At 35.6% G+C, this 18,319-nt stretch overlaps 1 protein-coding gene across 1 annotated transcript; it reads right to left on the bottom strand.

The window, feature by feature from the left end:
• Positions 1-6,320: 6,320 nt before the first annotated feature.
• LOC114747193 (cilia- and flagella-associated protein 251-like) lies at positions 6,321-7,397 on the bottom strand. Its single transcript, XM_028935482.1, has 3 exons — positions 7,205-7,397; positions 6,942-7,096; positions 6,321-6,542 (listed from the first exon to the last, which is right to left on the bottom strand). The coding sequence occupies exons 1-3, from the start codon at positions 7,395-7,397 to the stop codon at positions 6,321-6,323; spliced, it is 570 nt and encodes a 189-aa protein (XP_028791315.1).
• Positions 7,398-18,319: the final 10,922 nt, after the last annotated feature.

The raw sequence follows: 18,319 nt of genomic DNA, 5'->3' as shown, positions 1-18,319 counted from the left end.
TACAATTTTTATAGAATTAGTTATGATTTTTCAAAATTAGACCAAAATCTGGAATTTAACCAGTGAACAGTAACCCAAGAACCAATTGCAAATTTTCAATCTATGGGCTTAGTTTGTGAATCACTTGAATCGTAATGCTTCCAAATACATACTCTGAGGGGTCAAAGGAAGGCTGTTTTAGGTAGCCTACATTCTTTAGGCTACTTTTTGGGCTTGTAGACCTAGAAATTGGGATGTGGCATTCTTTGTTTCAAATATAAGGCCTATTTCTTATATCTATCAATTTTTTCTTAAATGATCTCTATTGATGTTCTCTCAACCATAATCAAGTAGGAAAGGGAGCGAGGATATTAAGGAAGATGATTGTGGTGTTTTAGGAAAAAACATGTCATATTTTTTATAATTAACTAATTTACCTAACTTTCTTAATATAATTGAATTAGTTGGATATGTCTCACATTAAGGATTGGAGGAGTAACATTGAAAAGGTATCTAAAATTTTGGAAAACTTGATGAATAAGCCTCTCAAATTGACACTTGCCCCTAAATTAATGAATTTGTGATGCTTTTTTCCCTTTATAGTTAAATATGTTAGGATGGTCATTATTAATCTCATCTTGAACATAATTGTAATTGGAAATCATTCAAAGCGGAAAAAAAGTTACAGTGCAAATTTAATAATAAATTTTTAGTCGACATGCACCATACTATTTATTTGGGTGCAAAAATGTAAATCAGCCTTTTCAAATGGGGCAAAATAAACAACTCCAATAACTCATTCAAATGATAGTTACTTTTTAATTTTTGGGTCCTACTTAATATCAGGTGTCAATTAAATATCTAACCTCGACACTGTTTTTTTTTATTTGTGTAAAAGGTGTAACCTCAGTCTCTTATTTTCTCACATCTCCGTCAACTTTCTCTCACCCTCTTACCTTTCATCTCTCTCCCTCTTCTCTTCCTCTCATCCTGCTAAAAATTAACTTGTAGAAAGCGACTAAGACACATGGACATGAAAACAAGAGAGATTTTAATTGTGTGGGACTAAATCAGCATTATGCATACATACATACATATATATATATATATAATACTGAAGCTTTCCCACTTATAAGACTAGCAACCATTCCCATAATTTGATGCTCTAAGTTTCGCAAGCTCTAAAGCATAATATAATGCCCATTATTAATCAACATTACACAAATATATAAATGAAAGGAGACAAGATTATGAAAGCAAGGTCCGACATTTGGAGCATGAGAGAGAGAGAGAACATGGGATGGAATTTTTCTAAGCATGCGAGGGAGAGGAGAGAGAGACAAAGGGTGAGAGGTTGGGAGGGAGTTGAATGAGACATAAGAGAACAAAAGAATAATCACATATTTAAGGGAAAATTGCACACAGGTCCCACAGAAGAATTAATTCTAAAAAAGTCCCTGGAAATCCCTAAATGCTTCCTAAGTCCCCAGGGACCTCAGAGTAAAAAAATTAGAATTGTGAAATTACCTACTTACCCTCACTGATTGAAAAAGGAAAGAACAGAGGGAGAGAAGCTGATTGGCTTCAGTTAGTGTGCTGGATTTTTATGCATGCACGAGGAAGAGAAACTTCTGAAAGAAGGAACGGAGGTCTGTGCTGGTGCTTCATTATTGCAGGCAAGCTATATTTGTTCTTCATCTTCTTTGTAGGTCTCATTATAACAACATTTCTCTTCTTTCGTACACAACCAGTCTCAAGTTTAATGTTGGTTTGAAAAGTTGATTTGTTGTGGGTGTATGGGTATTAAGGATGTGATTCAACTTACTTGAACTATCAAGGGAGGCTCATTTTAGTCATATGTGGTTTTAATCATTTTCGGTGTGGTTTTGTTATGTGTGGCTAGGGTTATAAAACAATGCTCTGTTTTTTAGTGAATGATGTTCTGTTTTTCAGTCATTGATGTTGTGTTGCTGATGAAAATGAATGAAAAATAACATATTTTTATTGTTGTAACCGTTGTAATGTGATGGTTAAATGTTTTGTTAATGGGTACATCAAAGATTGTTAATATAACTGTATGACTTGTTATTGATGAGTGATTGTGACATGTTAATATGAAGGATGGCAACTTCAAGTGGGAAGCATTTGTTTTGTTACCTCCATATAGGAGGATAATTTATTAATGGTGTGGAAGGTGAAACGTAATGTGTTGGAGGTAGTGTGAGAACAAGAATGATAAAGAAGAGACATCATATGAAGAATTTAGAGCAATAGTAGCATCAATTGTGAGAAAAAAAAAGTAATAGAATGGTTATGAAATTCACAGTAACCTTTGATGAGTGTACATTTGTGGACCTTGTAGATGATGAAGGAGTGGAACATTTGATTAACTTCAATGGTGACAGTGGTCATGTATTGATAGGAGAAAATAGAGATGAAAATTCACAACTAACAAGGGATGTTCTAATAGAAGAGCAACATGTATAAGTTGTATTATTTAAATTTTAATGTAATGTTGGCTATTATCTATTGTTGTGCATAAGTTGTTATTATAGTGATCGAAGGTTGTCATTAATGACCCCATGAGCTGTCCTGTTATGTAGGATGGAAGACTTGTTTAGAGGTTCAAATGCATTGTCCATGTCTCCACCCAATGTGGTTGGTGAAGACCTACTATCATCGCCATATGGTTCAGAAATGATGCCAACCCCAATTTCAGAAATGAATTCAATAAAGCGGAAGGGTTTGGTTATTGGAGAAGGAAAAATTTTTCCTAATGCAGTGGCCCTTAGGCAAGCACTATATAGGTATAGTATTATTGTGAAGTTTTCATACAAATTTGTGAAGAACAATCAACAAAAGATCATTGTGAAGTGTATGGCGGAGGGATGCTGGTGGTATATGGCTACATACTTAATGGGACAAAGATAAGATTATGAGTTCTTAATAATAAAATCATTAAGAAGTGAGCATGCGCATTGTGCATAAGACAACTTGGTTGTATCTCACTTTGGAAGGTCAAACTTAATATTATCAATCATGATAGATTCTTTGAGGTGTGATCTAGACAAAAATGCTAATGAAATTAGAAGAGATTTGTACAGAGAATATGGGGTGCGGCTAAATTATAGTCAATCATACAAGGGCAGAGAAAGAGTATTGAGGGAAATACATGGTCGTGCATAGGATTCATACATGGTGATTCTTTAGATTTGTGAAAGGCTTATTGAAACTGATCCAAACACAATTGCTTGATGGGAAGGGTTGGATAGTAACAGATTTGAGAGGGTGTCCATTGCTTATGGATGCTTAATTAATAGATTTTTAGAAGGATGTCGAAATATACTTTATATAGACGGATGTCATTTAAGTAGTCCTTATAAGGGGACATTGATTTCATCTAATGCATATGATGCAGATAAATGACTGTTTCCATTAGCATATGCTATAGTCAATGGAGAGACATATGATGATTGGGATTGGTTTCTCCAGAATGTCAAAGACATCATAAGATCAGTGGAGGCAACGATAGTTTTAGATCAAAATAATGCCATTATAGGTGCTATGCGGATAGTATTTGGTGGTGAGAGACATGCTTTTTGCTACAGGCATGTGAAAAAAAAAATTTTAGTGCACATTATTTAAAAATTAACCAAGGCAGGGGATGAGTTTCAGATACTTCAAAGGAGGTCATATTGAAAATGCTGGATGGAATCACCTACGCAAGGATTGAGGATGAATATGTTGCCGCAATGGGGAAACTTAGATCATTTTATCTACAATTAGCTGATTGGGTTGAGACTCAAGGAGATGTAGATTGATGGACTTTAAGCAAATTTCTGTTTAAACAATGGGATAACATCACCACTACTGTTGCAGAGTTGTTTAATGCCTAGATTTTGAAGGAGAAGAAGCACAATGTGTCAGTTCTGATACATGAGCATATGGAGAAATTAGCCAAGAAGATGGTTGCAAGCAAAATGGCAATAGGAAATTAGACAAATGGCGTTGGGCCAAATATTGAGTCCAAGTTGCAAGAATAAGTAGTAAGAGCGAAGAATATACATAGTGTATATTATGGAGATAACCGAGTTCAAGTTCATACTACATCTCCTACTAGAATAAGTTGTGTCATTATTGATCTCACGACACACAAATGCACTTGTTTAGCATGACAAATGAGTGGAGTACCTTGTGTTCATGCATTGCAGTGATAAAACTACTTCACGGTAGTATCTATGAATTTGTAGATGATTGCTATAAACTGTTAGCCCAAGAGAAGATATACATAAGTAGTATGAGACCAATTACGACACATGATTGTCCACGTTCTAAAGCTCTCACCGTTACACAGATGATGACAGGGACATTTTTACAGCCACCAATCACTAAAAGACCCTCAGGGAGGCCAACAAAAAGAAGGATTGACTCTCAATTTCAAAACAAAAAACTTTATCACTGTGGAAGATGCTATGAGCCAGGCCACACTGTGAAGACTTACCAGAACCCCAATCCAAGTTTAGCATTGTTGGTGGCTTGTTTATATTTCTTTTTGTGAATGCTTGTGATAGAATTGTTTTGTAAATGTCATAACCTACATCGCAAGTTATTCATCATTATCAATACATGCAACCCGTATGTTTTTTTTGAGTGGGTTGTAGATTTGGTGTAGTTACATTGTACATATATATATCAAGTGGTAAATGAAATCTGGTTGTAATCTGATATAAGATCATATCCGTATTTTGATGTAGTTGTGAATTTGTTGTAATGGACTTGTTACCAGACTCCATGGAGGTTGTCATTGGTAGTTTGAATTATATTACTGATATAAAGTGACAATTTCTCCTACTCGTAGTGTTCAATTATTACTTAACACATTGTGTTAAAGTTGTAACATGATATGATTTGGTTATAATTTGATATTATGTAGAGGTTGTGATATCGCACAGCGTGAGTTGTCAGGGGTATTGCAAAGGTTATTAACCACTTGTCTTCAGGTTGCCAATACTCACCGTTGAGGTTGTAAATGAATTGATGCAGTAAAAATTTGGTGTAATCCTATTGTGGACAGTTATAGCTGTTAATGACTTCAAAATGCTCCCAATTTTTTTTATTAAGGTCATTATATGTGCTGATAATACAATTTATTTAGAAGCTATGGTATCCCACAACGTGAGTTGTCAGGGACACTGTCCAGGTTGTTAACCACTTGTGTTCGGGTTGTCAACAATCCCCGTTGAGGTTGTAAATGGATGTGGCAGAGAGGATTATGATCTATGCTTATCACGTCATCATAGTTACCATTTGTTTGGGACAATTTATTTAGTCTGTATTTGTGGACATGATCTGGGTATGGAACAAAGAATTTCCTGTCTTGTCAAAACACATGAATGCCATTACAAAAACTTCATAACCAGTAAAGGATGTCAATACACATTAACATATCCTAACATCCAGCTGTTATTACATGGTCAAATGAAGAAACAAAATATGTTCCTTAACATTCAGCTGTCAAATAAAAAAAACTAAATACAATCTATACTCATCGTTTATTTCTTCCTCTTGCTTTGGGGGTTTCCTCGTAGCAAAGACAGCACTTGATCACCATACAAGTTGTGCTACTGAGTTACGAGCCACTACAAGCATCCAACCTTTAAGTTATGGATTTCTTGAGGGGAGCACTTAGGCATTGTGTAGCCGTCATCACCATGCTCCGTGTTGTCCCATATTTACAACCAGCTCAAAACATGAACCCAATAAGAGTCCTTGCAAAGGAAAAACTAGTACTTTAGTCAATGAACATTCGCTCCTAAAAGCTCAAACATGCAAACTTGCAGTGCACAACAACAACTCACGTGTCAGATTGCACATAAGCTTTTGCCTATGTGACATCATTGTCAATTTTGTCCTCTTCTTGAAATAGTACGGGCTTTACTACACAAAATACTTGGTAGAAACAATCTTTTTGCAAAAAAGAAAGAAGAAAAGAAACAAGTTTGACAGCAGTGAATGACAAGTTATAAGGAAGCATTAACAACCTTCACAGTAGCAAATGACAAGTAATCAACAAGCATTAACAATCAGGATAGTTACACAGACAAGCAATCATAACACATTAACAAGTAATAGAATGAATGAAAAGTTGTGCATATAATCCCTCTTGCCATAAATTGCTTAGGATCTATCTATCCTTTCCTAAACCCTTGCTTCCTTTTTGGTTTCTTTCCCGTTTTGATTGTATTTTCTTCCTCTCTTTATATTCTCAACATGGTCAAATTATCGACCAATGAATCAAGGGCATAGAAACGCATGGTTCTTACATCTATCACATAATAGAACTAATGGTAATTGAAAAGGGTAGGGCTAAATATGAAGTCACAGTCTCCAATAGTATATCCTAAGTGCTTTGGCAAGATTTCATATTCATGGTTTTCTATACTCCACGTAAAAGGATTAGTGGCCATTGTTTGTATGAACTCGCGTGAAAATATGTGCCTATTGACATGACCGTAGTTCTCTTTCTCATCTCCCACCAAAGTTCTTGCCACCATAGACATGAACTATATCACAAACACAAACAATTAGTCATAATCATAATGACATTGCTACTTCTCTATCTATGTAAACAATTGTCTTACCCTGTCGTTCATCCATTTCCTGTCTTATAGGTAGTAAAGTTCAGCACATGTCAGGAAGTACCCATACATCTCTACAATGTACGTACAAGAAAAGAAACAACCAGCAATTAAGTTGTATGTCTAAAATTTTTGTCAGTCAGTTGTCCCAATTAGAATCAGTCCCAATACTTACGTGCTACCTTCATCTTCATCACACCTTGTTGTCAACATTTGGAATAATTCCTCTTTCTCATCAAGTTTTCTCTTGCTACGGCCTTTTTTCACCTCCTCTAACTAGGGAGATTTGATTGCTTGACTTCTCATCTGTGTTGATCTTCTTACTTTTATTTGCTGTTGTGCTTTCTTGTTCATTTCATCCTTTCCCTCCTCATCATTGCCTTTCCCCTTATCCTTTTTTGCTATTGCATCACCAGACTTGTCTTCAGATTTTTCTTCTCCATCATCCTCTGATCCAGAGTCATTCCCTTCTCCTTTCTCTTCATGTTGAGATTAGCTCTCTTCTTCAGGTAGAGCACTTTTCTCCTCTTCTTTATCATCTTTTTCTGGTTTACTCTCTTCTCCTTTCTCTTTATGTTGAGATTTACTTTCTCCTTTAAGCGAACCACTTTTTTCCTCTTCCTTATCAACTTTCTCTGGTTTACTCTGTTCTTCCTCATCTATTAAATCTTTTGGGCTTTCTTTACCATCTCCACTAGTTTCTTCATCTTCACTTGAGTTCTCTTCATCATCTTTGCTACTTCCTACTTCCACCACATCTTCCTTCTCACTCTTATTCATTAACCTTAATTGCAGGAAGCCAACTCTTCTCTAATTATCGACATCAACCCTTCAACCATGGTCACCAACCTTTCATACATTCTCTTTATTTCCTACAAAATAATAGTAATTAAAGTAATCATTACTCCAAATTGTACATAGCACCAAAATAAGCTCAACATTATTTACTTACCGGGTGGGTTAGCTTTATTTTTGTATTGGATGCACTAGATGAGGCCCCACCGACGTTGGTAACACCATGTAGTAAGCCTTTGTCACTACTTTTTTCTGATTTTACTCTTGCCTTCACTTTTTTCTCATCTTAATAGATAATGGCATTCTTATTTTTTGAAGTCCTTTCTTTTCCCAAAGGAAAGTATTGTAAGCAATAAATCTATATATCAAGTAAATGATAACTTAGCCGTACAACAATGACAACATGCAAAGAGGCCACTAATAACATACACACCGGCCAATCACAACCTACACAAAAGCCAATCACAACCTGTATTTGTGCCATCCACAACATGCACAGAAGCCAATCACAACCTACACTTAATCGAATGACAACATACATAGTATACAGTCATAACCTACATATAAGCCAATAACAACTTACATTTGTGCCATTCACAACATGAACATAAACCAATCACAGCCCATACTTAACCCAATAATAATATGCACAACATAGTCACAGCCTACATATAAGCCAATAACAACCTACATTTGTGCCATTCACAACATGCAGAGAAGCCAATCACAACCCACATTTAACTGAATGACAACATGGACAGCATATAGTCACAACCTACATATAAGCCAATAACAACCCATATTTGTGCCATTCACAACATGCACAGAAGTCAATCATAACCCACACATCACCAAATGATAACATGCACAGCATACAGTCACAACCTACACATCAGCCAATCACAACCTATGTTTGTGCCATTAACAGCAGCTAATTACAACCTATAAATAAGTGACTGACAAACCAACAGAGACCACTGACATGCATAGCAGCCAATTACAACATATACATAAGTAAGGGACAAACCAATAGAGGCCACTAACAACATGCACACTAGCCAATTACAACATATGCATAAACAAGTAACAAACCAACAGAGGCCAATGACAACGTGCACATAGGACAATAACAACCTTCACACGAGCCAATTACAACATACATATAAGCATTTGACAATGTCCATACCAGCGAATGACAACATACAGAGTAGTAAATGAAAACACATAGAGCAACCAATTACAAGATACATAGCACCAATTGATAATAGCACATCGCACATTGACAATACAACTAACATCAAAGTAATGAATCATACCCGCACTTATTGTTAAAAAGTACAAGCAACCTCTCACATTTTTGGTCCCATAATCTTTTCCTTTCTTTTTTCCTTTCTTGAACTCTGCAATTGAGTTACAAAATTCTCTAAAAATAAAGCTTCTCTAATCATGCTGTCCTAAACTATCATTTGTCGCCATCATGACCTTCAATACTTTATCACTGATCCATACACTAGAGCCAGGACACAAGAGGACTCCTAATGCATACATAACAAAAAAGGAATTCAAACTTTTCATCCTCTTTGCCTTCAATCAATCATTTTCCTATTATTTTGTGTGGTACTTTCTTGTAGTCACTTTTTAATTCCTTAAATGTTTCATCTTCATTCTCCACATTCATTTTAATTTCTTTCCCCTTAAATGGTAGGCCCGTCAATTGATTTACATCTCTGGGCCCCATTTGATGCGTCTTCCCTCTAATTGAAATTTTCTTACTTACAGGATCAAACACATGGATCAATTCACCATAAAAATCTCTATAAATTTGTGAGCAGCATATTTCAACCAATTTATCAAAACCAATTATTTTCAGCCTTTCCATCTTATGTTCCCTTTTCTTTAAGTGTTTGTAAACTTCCATAAATTGTCCCAGAGCACACCGTGTGTGGAAGGGAACAATATAATTCTTCCCTTTTAGTGGGACTCTCATTTCTTTATCCCTTCCACTGTATTGTTCTCTTTCCTCTTTTGTTAACATCCCCCAAGCCTTTTTCACAGAGTTACTGCCCTCTTCAAAAGACTTGAACTTCTTCTTGTTCTTCCCATAAAATTCCTCAGTAAATAGTGTGTATCCTGAGAAGTTCCTACGCTTTTGTCCATCTTTGCTCTTACTCTTTTAGCCATTTTGTTCAACTGCAAAAAAGAAAAACAATATTGTCATCACATTATAAGTTTCCAATTGCTTGTCACTATCTTAACCAATTACGATGTTCATATTAGATAGAGAAGTTTAGGCTTGACTTTCTTTCATATTTTCTTTTCTACTGAAATCTAATAACATCTTCTGCAAAATAAAAAGGACAACTATGTTCCACCTTACTTTCAATATACCATGTATTTTTATCTTCAAAATCTGAGATACAGTACCTATAACAGCTTACTTCTAAAGTATCAGTGTTTCATGAATTTTATGAAAGCTCTAGGATATCCAGCTCTCCTACCCATATAACATACTAACTCTATTATCTGAATGTTATCCTTATATATATATATATATATATAAAAGGAATCAAAACTTCATTACAAGGAACCCAAAAATAATAAATTCTACAATAAAGTTGAAAATTGCCATCCATCAACGTTGGAATACTGAAAATCAGATACAGAAACAAAAATTACATAGCATAGGCAAAAATCGTGCTTGCTAGATCTAACATTCTCACCTTGTGGTGTTCTCAAACTCAAAGCGCTAGAGCAGGCTTTTTAGGAAGGTGGGTCACCGACGGTAGTGGGTAAGACAATGTGAGAGAAGTGAAGATAATGGAGACGCAGTGGGTTGTGCTTGCCTGCAGTAGTTCCTTTTGCCGACAGGTTAAGGTAATCACAGGTTGCGGGAGATAAAAAAAATGAGAACAGTAAAAACAAAATTCCATGGAATTGTTTAGATGATGGCAAAGTGAAACATCCTTCTTTAACTTCTCATGGTATGCATTAAGAAGCATTACGGTTCAAGCGATTCATGATACAAGCCCACAGATTGAAATTTGTAATTGGTTCTCGGGTTACTGTTTAATGGTAAATTTCAGATTTTTAGTCCAACTTTAGAAATTCATATCTCCTTGTGTACATATCTAATTAAGGTGTTCTATCTCTCATTTTAAATCTTGGGATGTACACAACACGTCTACCAAATTTCATGGCTTAAATCATCCATTTGGTGGGTCAAACTGGAGTTGGAAGTTGACTACTCCAAGACCTACGTTTATCCATTAGACAGTTCTTGTTTTAATTCTCTTTTTTATTGCTTTAGCATGCATAACTTGGCCTTATCCTTTCCTATTCATTCTCATACATTTCCATTTATGCCATAAACATTCTAAACAATTACATCGTATCATTGGCATTCATATATATAATTTACACAATATGAGAATCATACATTAACCAATAGCTTCATTCATTGACATGAATAATTCTCCACTTTCTTCTCCTTCCTTCTCATGCTCTCCTTCATGCAATTATTGTCCATCATACTTGACCTAAATGGTTGGTTAGGGAAGGGGTGAGATTCAGGAGAATCTCAGTAGCAAACAATAACCACCCAAACATACATGGCAAGCTTGGCATTTATAACGTGCTTGCAACTTGACATCTTTATAACATAATGACATGTTTGGAAATCATCATGCATTTATCATAAAACACATAGCCCTATGAAATATTTCAAACACATTCACAATCACAACACATGAGTTCATAAAATCATATAACATACAAACATGTCGTACATGTAAGCAAATACCAAGCACATAAGACTAAGGTCAAGTTTGCTACCTTGTGTTTTTAAACTTTCTCTTGTTCTTCAACTTGCTCCGTAAGCTTCCCAACCATCTAGATTTTGGTCAACCATATCCAAACCTTCTCTTGGATGTCTCAAGGCCCTAATCACAGCTACAAGGGTCACATTACTCAATAGGACCAAGAATTAGATAATATGGAAGACTTGTGTCCTTAAACTTAATCCATTTTTCCTTAATTTATAATGTAGTGTTTTAGCTTTGTAAAAATTGTTCCCTTAGGCCAATCCTACACAATTTTTCTCAAGAAATCCAAATATGAGCTTAGATTCATTAAAATCCAACTCCTTCCCCTAGTCCAAGGCTAAAATCAAAATATGCCACTAAATTTCTAGTTTTTATTCCAATGCTTCCAACTTCATTCTTTCATCTTATCCCTACACAATTTTTCATTTTAAACATATTGGAAGTATCAAAATCATCAAAATCACATCCTAGGTAGAAGAACCAGGTTTGATCGAAATATTTTCTCAAGTTACACAATCATGAAATTCAACCAATTTCAGCATAAAATCACTTGATTCGTGTTCCTTTCAAGCCTTTGAACATTATTCTAACATCAATTTCATCTTTCCTAACTCTTAAGAATTTTGTGCAGCATAACCCCCCTAGGGTTTCAAGCTCCCAAAAATCATAAAAATCCATAACCAAGCTCAACAACAGTAAGAGTAGTGAAAACTACATCAAAAACCATAAACATACCTTGTTTTAGAGCTTGATCTTGCATGAGACCACTTGGCCTTTCTTTCTCCCTCTTCTTTCTCTCTCTAGAAACCATTTTACCAAAGCTTCCCTAAGATTTCCTCTAGGTTGGACAAAAATGACAGAGGGGAGGGGGTATTTATAGAAAACAAGACTGAATATGGGCTGTTGATTTTAAAAAATGTGTGGCTTGATCTGAACCGTCCATTTTCTTTTCTAATCTTATGGTGACAAGTATCCTATGACATCATGCTTACCTCATCATGATGATATCATGCTTACATCATCAATCCACATGCTTTTAATCAAACCGTACACGTGTCTTGCATCCAATCATACACATAATACCTTTTTTTCCTATCTAACCGTACACTTTCTCCTCCATATTCCTTCATCATTTTGGCATTAAAATAGGGAGGAAATTAATATAAAATTCGTGCAAACTACAACCCTTAGGTATTCCTCCACCTATCTTGCTATTTTGCACCATATAGGGTATTTTTCGAGTCCTGACCTTCCCGGCACCACTGGGACATGTTATGGCACCATTTTCTCACCTCAAATAAATCTACATGGCATTATATAATATGCCTAAAGAGGGAGTGATGCTCTTCCCTTGTTCTTCCATTAAAATAATTAAAATAATTAATCATATTTATTTCGTAGTGAACTTGACCGAATTCTTTCTACCGGTCTACGACTCTGAGAATTTGTCTCTAGGTACCAATACTATTTATTCATCACAAGAAATTTCTCTAATTTTTCTTAAGTCAAAAATCAACCTCTAGACATTTGACTTTGACTTTTCCCGGATAGTATATAAATAGATTTTAAATTCCATTAAAGCCAACCTTTTCACTTTTTAGGGATGGAATTATTTTTAAAACCTATGATAATTCTGCAAGTATCTTCTCCCATTTCCTTCCAATTATCTGAGGCCTCCCTATACTTTAAATAATTCATTTTCAATAATATTCAAAATCAGTTAAAACCCTGGGAATTCCACAATTTCCTTTTGAGGACGTTTTCATCATTTTTAGCCTCACACAGGCCTCTGAACCTTATTCCTATTTTTCTTGAATTTTTTTGAAGTGTTCAGGCCTTGACCTACCATTTCCTATTTTTTTGGGATTTTTCTAGGATTTTCAGGCATAATTTCCATTTTTGCCCTTACCAGCCTAAAACTTTACATAATTACAATTTTACTCCTGGTTTGGCTTAACCTCAAAATTCACCTCATTGAGTCCTGCAACATAACTATTAGCCCGCATTCATCTCTATTTCTCATTCTTGGGCCTCGAGACTTCATTCAAGTCTTTACCTTCCTCTTTGCTTAGTCCCAGAAAACTTTCCCTTTGTGATTTAGTCCCTAAGAATCCCTTTGTCCTTCCAGGGAATCTCTAGGACTCCTACTATAAGGGGTTTGGCAGTTTGCCTAATTCAGACTAATTCTTGGACTTCTATGCCAAAAATTCAAGACGTGACAATTCTTCCCTTCTCAAAAGAAATTTCGTCCTCGAAATTTCCGGGTCAAACCTCTATTCTTACTCTTAATGAGAGGTTAACTAAAGAGAATATCTTTACTTATACTCAACTTGGCCTCTTTAACTTCCCATTATACCTCATTACTAGGTTTCAATCCTGGAATTCATCCTTAGATAGCTTTCCCTTTCTTACTTTTCTATCATTTATACGAGCATGGCCTTTGCTTTTCCGTGTTTTGTCATCATTGCTCGCATTCTCACTATACTCTAGGCCCATTCTTTCATAATAATGCTATGACAGTGTATCTATCTTCATGGTATTTTACTATACTATGGCATTTTAAGTTCCTTTAACACTGCCTTTATCAGGTCTTTTTGACATATTCTGTCATTCTCATCTTTACCTTGAGGGCCTATCTCCTTTCTTTCACATTCTTATTCCGCATATAGCTTGCCTGAATGCATAACCTTCCAGACTTATAGCCTGTGGTTTCGTTAATTTTTACTTTCCTTACTTTTCCTTATTGACTAGAACAGAATTGAGCTCGGCCTATTCAACAATAATAGTATTTGTGAAAAAGTCAAGGGTACTCTCTCTGTACTAAGCAACCAACCTGAGGAGGCCTCCTCATCTTAGACTCATCCCTGGTCGTCTTATTCTCACGATCCAAAGAGATACCACCCTTATGGCTTAGTAACCTTCCTCTAGGCTTGGTCTACTGTGACTTTAAGAGCTATTGCGCTCTCCCGTAAGCCTCTTTAGGATCTACAGTGACCTTAGATTCTTTCCCATTCTGCCCAAGCCATGTCTACTCTTTAGGAGCCTTTAGACCAGTAGACTGAGTCAAGGAATAAGTCACCTACCCTCAGCTGATAACTTGACTAATTATTCCCCAAGACTGATCACAAATACTAGTATTGTCTTCTTAGGCCTTACTCAATCTTTTCTGTCAACTTCAGAATCATTCATCTTTTCTGCCTTTCCTTTTCTCTTAACTTTTAGCTACTTCAGGCCATTTTTCTTTTATTCATGCCCCTTTAATTCTCTAGGCCATTAGCTCACAACTATAGCCTTCTGGGCTTGTCATCATACCTATGCCAGTCTGCCATATCTTATGATTTTCTTTCTTATCTTACAGGTAGAGGTCTTGAAAAATCATCTCTATCATCTTCTCATATTTTCCATCCTTTTCTTATTCTTAGCTAGTTTGATTCCCATTGGGGTAAGGTTAACTTCATAAATCTTCCTGCCTTTCAGAGAACAGCTCGCTCTCGGTAGAGTGGCGTCAACCTCATGTTAGAGAATCACTCCATTTTCAGAGAACAACTCGCTCCCCAATAGAGCAGCGTCAACCCTGTATTGGAGAATCACTTCCTCTTCAGAGAACAGCTTGCCCCCAATAGAGCGATATCAACCTTAAGCCGGAGAGCCACCTCCCAAATTGAGAGACATTCTATTGCCAAAACCTACCAGTTACTTAATCTCTATCCCGGCACATTCTTACATATTAAATCCCTATTAGGGAAGTCTCTCAACTTCACTCATTCAATCACTATGGCAGTGGCATCCGTCTATTGGAATCTCACCTCTTAAATTCCTTACTGGCCTGAGTGCTATGGTCGCACTTCTCATTGATGCCTTAGGGACATAAAGCAATACTCACTAGTCTGAAACATCACCGTACGTCTAAGCATCATCAAGCTCTAAGCATCATCGGGAACTTACTTATCTCTTTCTATACATCAGTTCCTAGTGCAACCATCAACTATCATATTCTTATCTATTTCCGTTCAACTCTATCCTCAAGAGGGATCTTGCCTGACTCTACTCTTTCTAACCTTCTTTACCTTCTAACCAATCATTTTTATGGTTAGGTATTGATCATCATACACTAATCAAATCACACAGTAAGTATTTAATCACCTTGCTGTGTTATGTCTAGGCCAGGCACCTTACTTATCATCAATTCTTTATTCAATATCATTTATTCTCTATCCCTCTTGGTTTACTATCTCTTAAGGGTTTCTACCTCTATTCAGGGATTTGAACAAACCTCAAGCATCTTGTCCTGTTACCTTGCCTTTATCGAGGTCACATCAATTACTTAAGGTTTAGGTTGTCATCCTGCTTTCCTATTAGGGTACAAACTTCTACCCCTGCTAGACTTATTATATTCTTAATCATTACCCTCTAGGGGAATCTTTTGACTTTGACTCATATCCCAGTCAAGCTTTCTCAGCTTAATCATCCCTTTCCTGAGGAGGAGTCTCCTAGCAGTGACTACCTATCTCTTAGGTTACTTTCTATCATTCCTTACTTCTCCTCTATATCTATTTCTCCTAGGGAAGTCACCTCAATCTCTTAACCTTCGTTGGACCCATCCTGGTAACCCATCACCTTTCTAAATAGAGATTTTACTCATACTAGGCTTTGCTTGAACCAATATTCTGTTTAAACAATTGCCAGAATATTTGCTCTGATACCAAAATGAAACATCCTTCTTTTAACCTCTCAGAGTACGCATTTAGAAGTGTTACAATTCAAGCGATTCACGATACAAGTCCGCATATTGAAATTTGTAATTGGTTCTTAGGTTACTGTTTAATGGTAAATTTCAGATTTTTGGTCTAACTTTGAAAATTCATATTGAAACATCCTACTTTTAACCCCTCAAAGTACGCGTTTGGAAGCGTTATGGTTCAAGCAATTCACAAAACAAGCCCGTAGATTGAACTTTGTGATTGGTTCTTGGGTTACTGTTTACTGGTAAATTTGAGATTTTAGTCTAACTTTGAGTAATCATAATTCTCAGCGCACACATCCGTTTTAAGTGATCTACCACTTATTTTAAAGCTCAGGATGTGTACTTTAATCATGTCAAATTTCATGAGCAGAGTCAGTCATTTGCCATACTTCTGCTATATCACTATTTTGTTACTGAATTAGGGATAGCTTATCCCCTAACTTGCACTAACAGTTCATGATTAAGACTTTCCATACATAATACCATTCCATTCATACACTAACCATTCTCATACATTATCATAGCTAATTACACAAGCCAACATCATCATTTATCATCACATATCATCAATGGCACAATTACAACATACATTGGTATATAAAGTGTACAACGTAATGCAATACATTTCTTAAATTCTTTTCCTCTCTTTGTTGCTCCACTTCTTGATTTCTTCTCTAATCCTTTTGCTCCTAGTATGGTTGCTTAAGGGAGGGTGAGATTTGGGAGAATCTCAGTAGCAAACATTACCATTTATGCATGCAACATGGATGCAAGTGTATGACGTGCTTTTGTGCACATAACTCTATCATTCATGCATAGTGAAATGCTATGAAAAGTAAGCCAGTTCATTCATATTCACATAACATAATGCCAAGGTATGCTTAACATAAACATGGAAATCATAATTTAGCAGCATAGCTTAGTCACATCATGGCATTAATAGCACATACACACATACACATCAAGCACACAAGAAAAGTAAGTTCGCTACCTTGTATCATAGGTTTTCTCTTACTCTTCAACTTGCTCCCTTTTGCTTCCAAACATTAACGTTGCTTCCTCAACCTTTGCCATTCCTTTTCCTTGATGTCTCATGGCCCTAAATGCACCAACACATCATTTACATTCATTTATTAGAGCCATGGTAATCAATAACATCAATACTTTATTTTCTTTGAGCTATATTATCTTCCAACTTTTGAGCTTGATTTACAATCTTTCTAAAATTAATTCCACATGCTATTTGATGATGCCTCTGTCGTCAAAGCACTCAATTAAATTAGGTCCCAATTAATTTGTAGTTTAGGATCAACCTAGGTCATTACTTCTAAAAAGCAAGTTATAGGTTTCTTTAGGTAAAAATTTAGGTGATAAAAAAAATGCAATAAATTGGACCTAGACTAAAATGAAAAATTCTAATTCTAAATACAAGATGCAAATGTCCTAAAATCTATATGAAAATTAAATTAAACTAAATGAATGTAAATGCAATTTTTAGGGGGGTTTTTTTAGAAGGAAAATAAAAATGACGAATAAAGAAAATTAACTAGAAAGCAAAGAAAATTGACAAGTACAAATTGAGAAGTTTCTCTTCAGTTACGGTAGAGGGGACAACCCAGGATTCGCATAAATTTAACCTTCATAACCGTAATCAGTTAATTAGACCAAAGGAAAGTGATAAGAGAGTGTAATTAATAAATTTAATCACCTATTTGAAATAAAGGGAACCCTCAATTTCAAAAACCCTTAAACCATTAGAGAACTCATAACGGTATAAAGTTGGTTAATTAAGCTTATTAAAACCAATGAAAACAATTCAAATTAACTATGGAAATTATGTTTGAAATTATCCAATTAAACAATCAGATAATTAACCAACTTAATTAAACAATTAAGAGGCAAAAGAACCCAAATTTTACAATCCAAACCACACTGATGATTAAATTTATTATGAAAACTCAATTATAAATTCAATCAACAATGCAAAGGTTCATAAACATAAATTCCAGCAAGTGTCTCAACACAAATAAAATCCAAATATCAATCCAATCCAAGAATAAAAAAAAGACAATCTAGAACTAAATTGTTTCACAAAAATACAACTCAAAATTATTTAAAACTAAATAATCTTAAGTCCTTGAATTAAAAAGATAAATAGAACATCACTCCTTTGTGGTCTTTAAGTGTTAGCCCAAGGCTCAAGTCTCCTCCATGCTCCTCCCAAGTTGCCTCCCTAACAAGCTTAAGCTGCCATCAAAATGTCTCCTCCTCCAAAGTTGTTAGATACCATAGCCATGAAGTGATTGAAGGTGATGGTGAGGAGTTGTGCGTGTAGTGAGAAA

This window comes from Neltuma alba, unplaced genomic scaffold, assembly GCF_004799145.2.
Source record: "Neltuma alba isolate B1F8T4 unplaced genomic scaffold, ASM479914v2 tig00005239_pilon, whole genome shotgun sequence".
NCBI lineage: Eukaryota > Viridiplantae > Streptophyta > Magnoliopsida > Fabales > Fabaceae > Neltuma > Neltuma alba.
This window is presented reverse-complemented; position numbering and strand designations above follow the sequence as displayed.

What these genes read in the sequence shown, in the direction of transcription:
- LOC114747193 (XM_028935482.1), bottom strand. Translation starts at nt 7,397, where the DNA reads ATGAATAAGAGTGAGAAGGAAGATGTGGTGGAAGTAGGAAGTAGCAAA. An exon ending in TGGTTCGCTTAAAGGAGAAA is followed by an intron (nt 7,097 to 7,204) that starts GTAAATCTCAAC and finishes CTCAACATGAAG; the next exon opens with AGAAAGGAGAAGGGAATGAC. An exon ending in AAGCACAACAGCAAATAAAA is followed by an intron (nt 6,543 to 6,941) that starts GTAAGAAGATCA and finishes TTTGTGATATAG; the next exon opens with TTCATGTCTATGGTGGCAAG.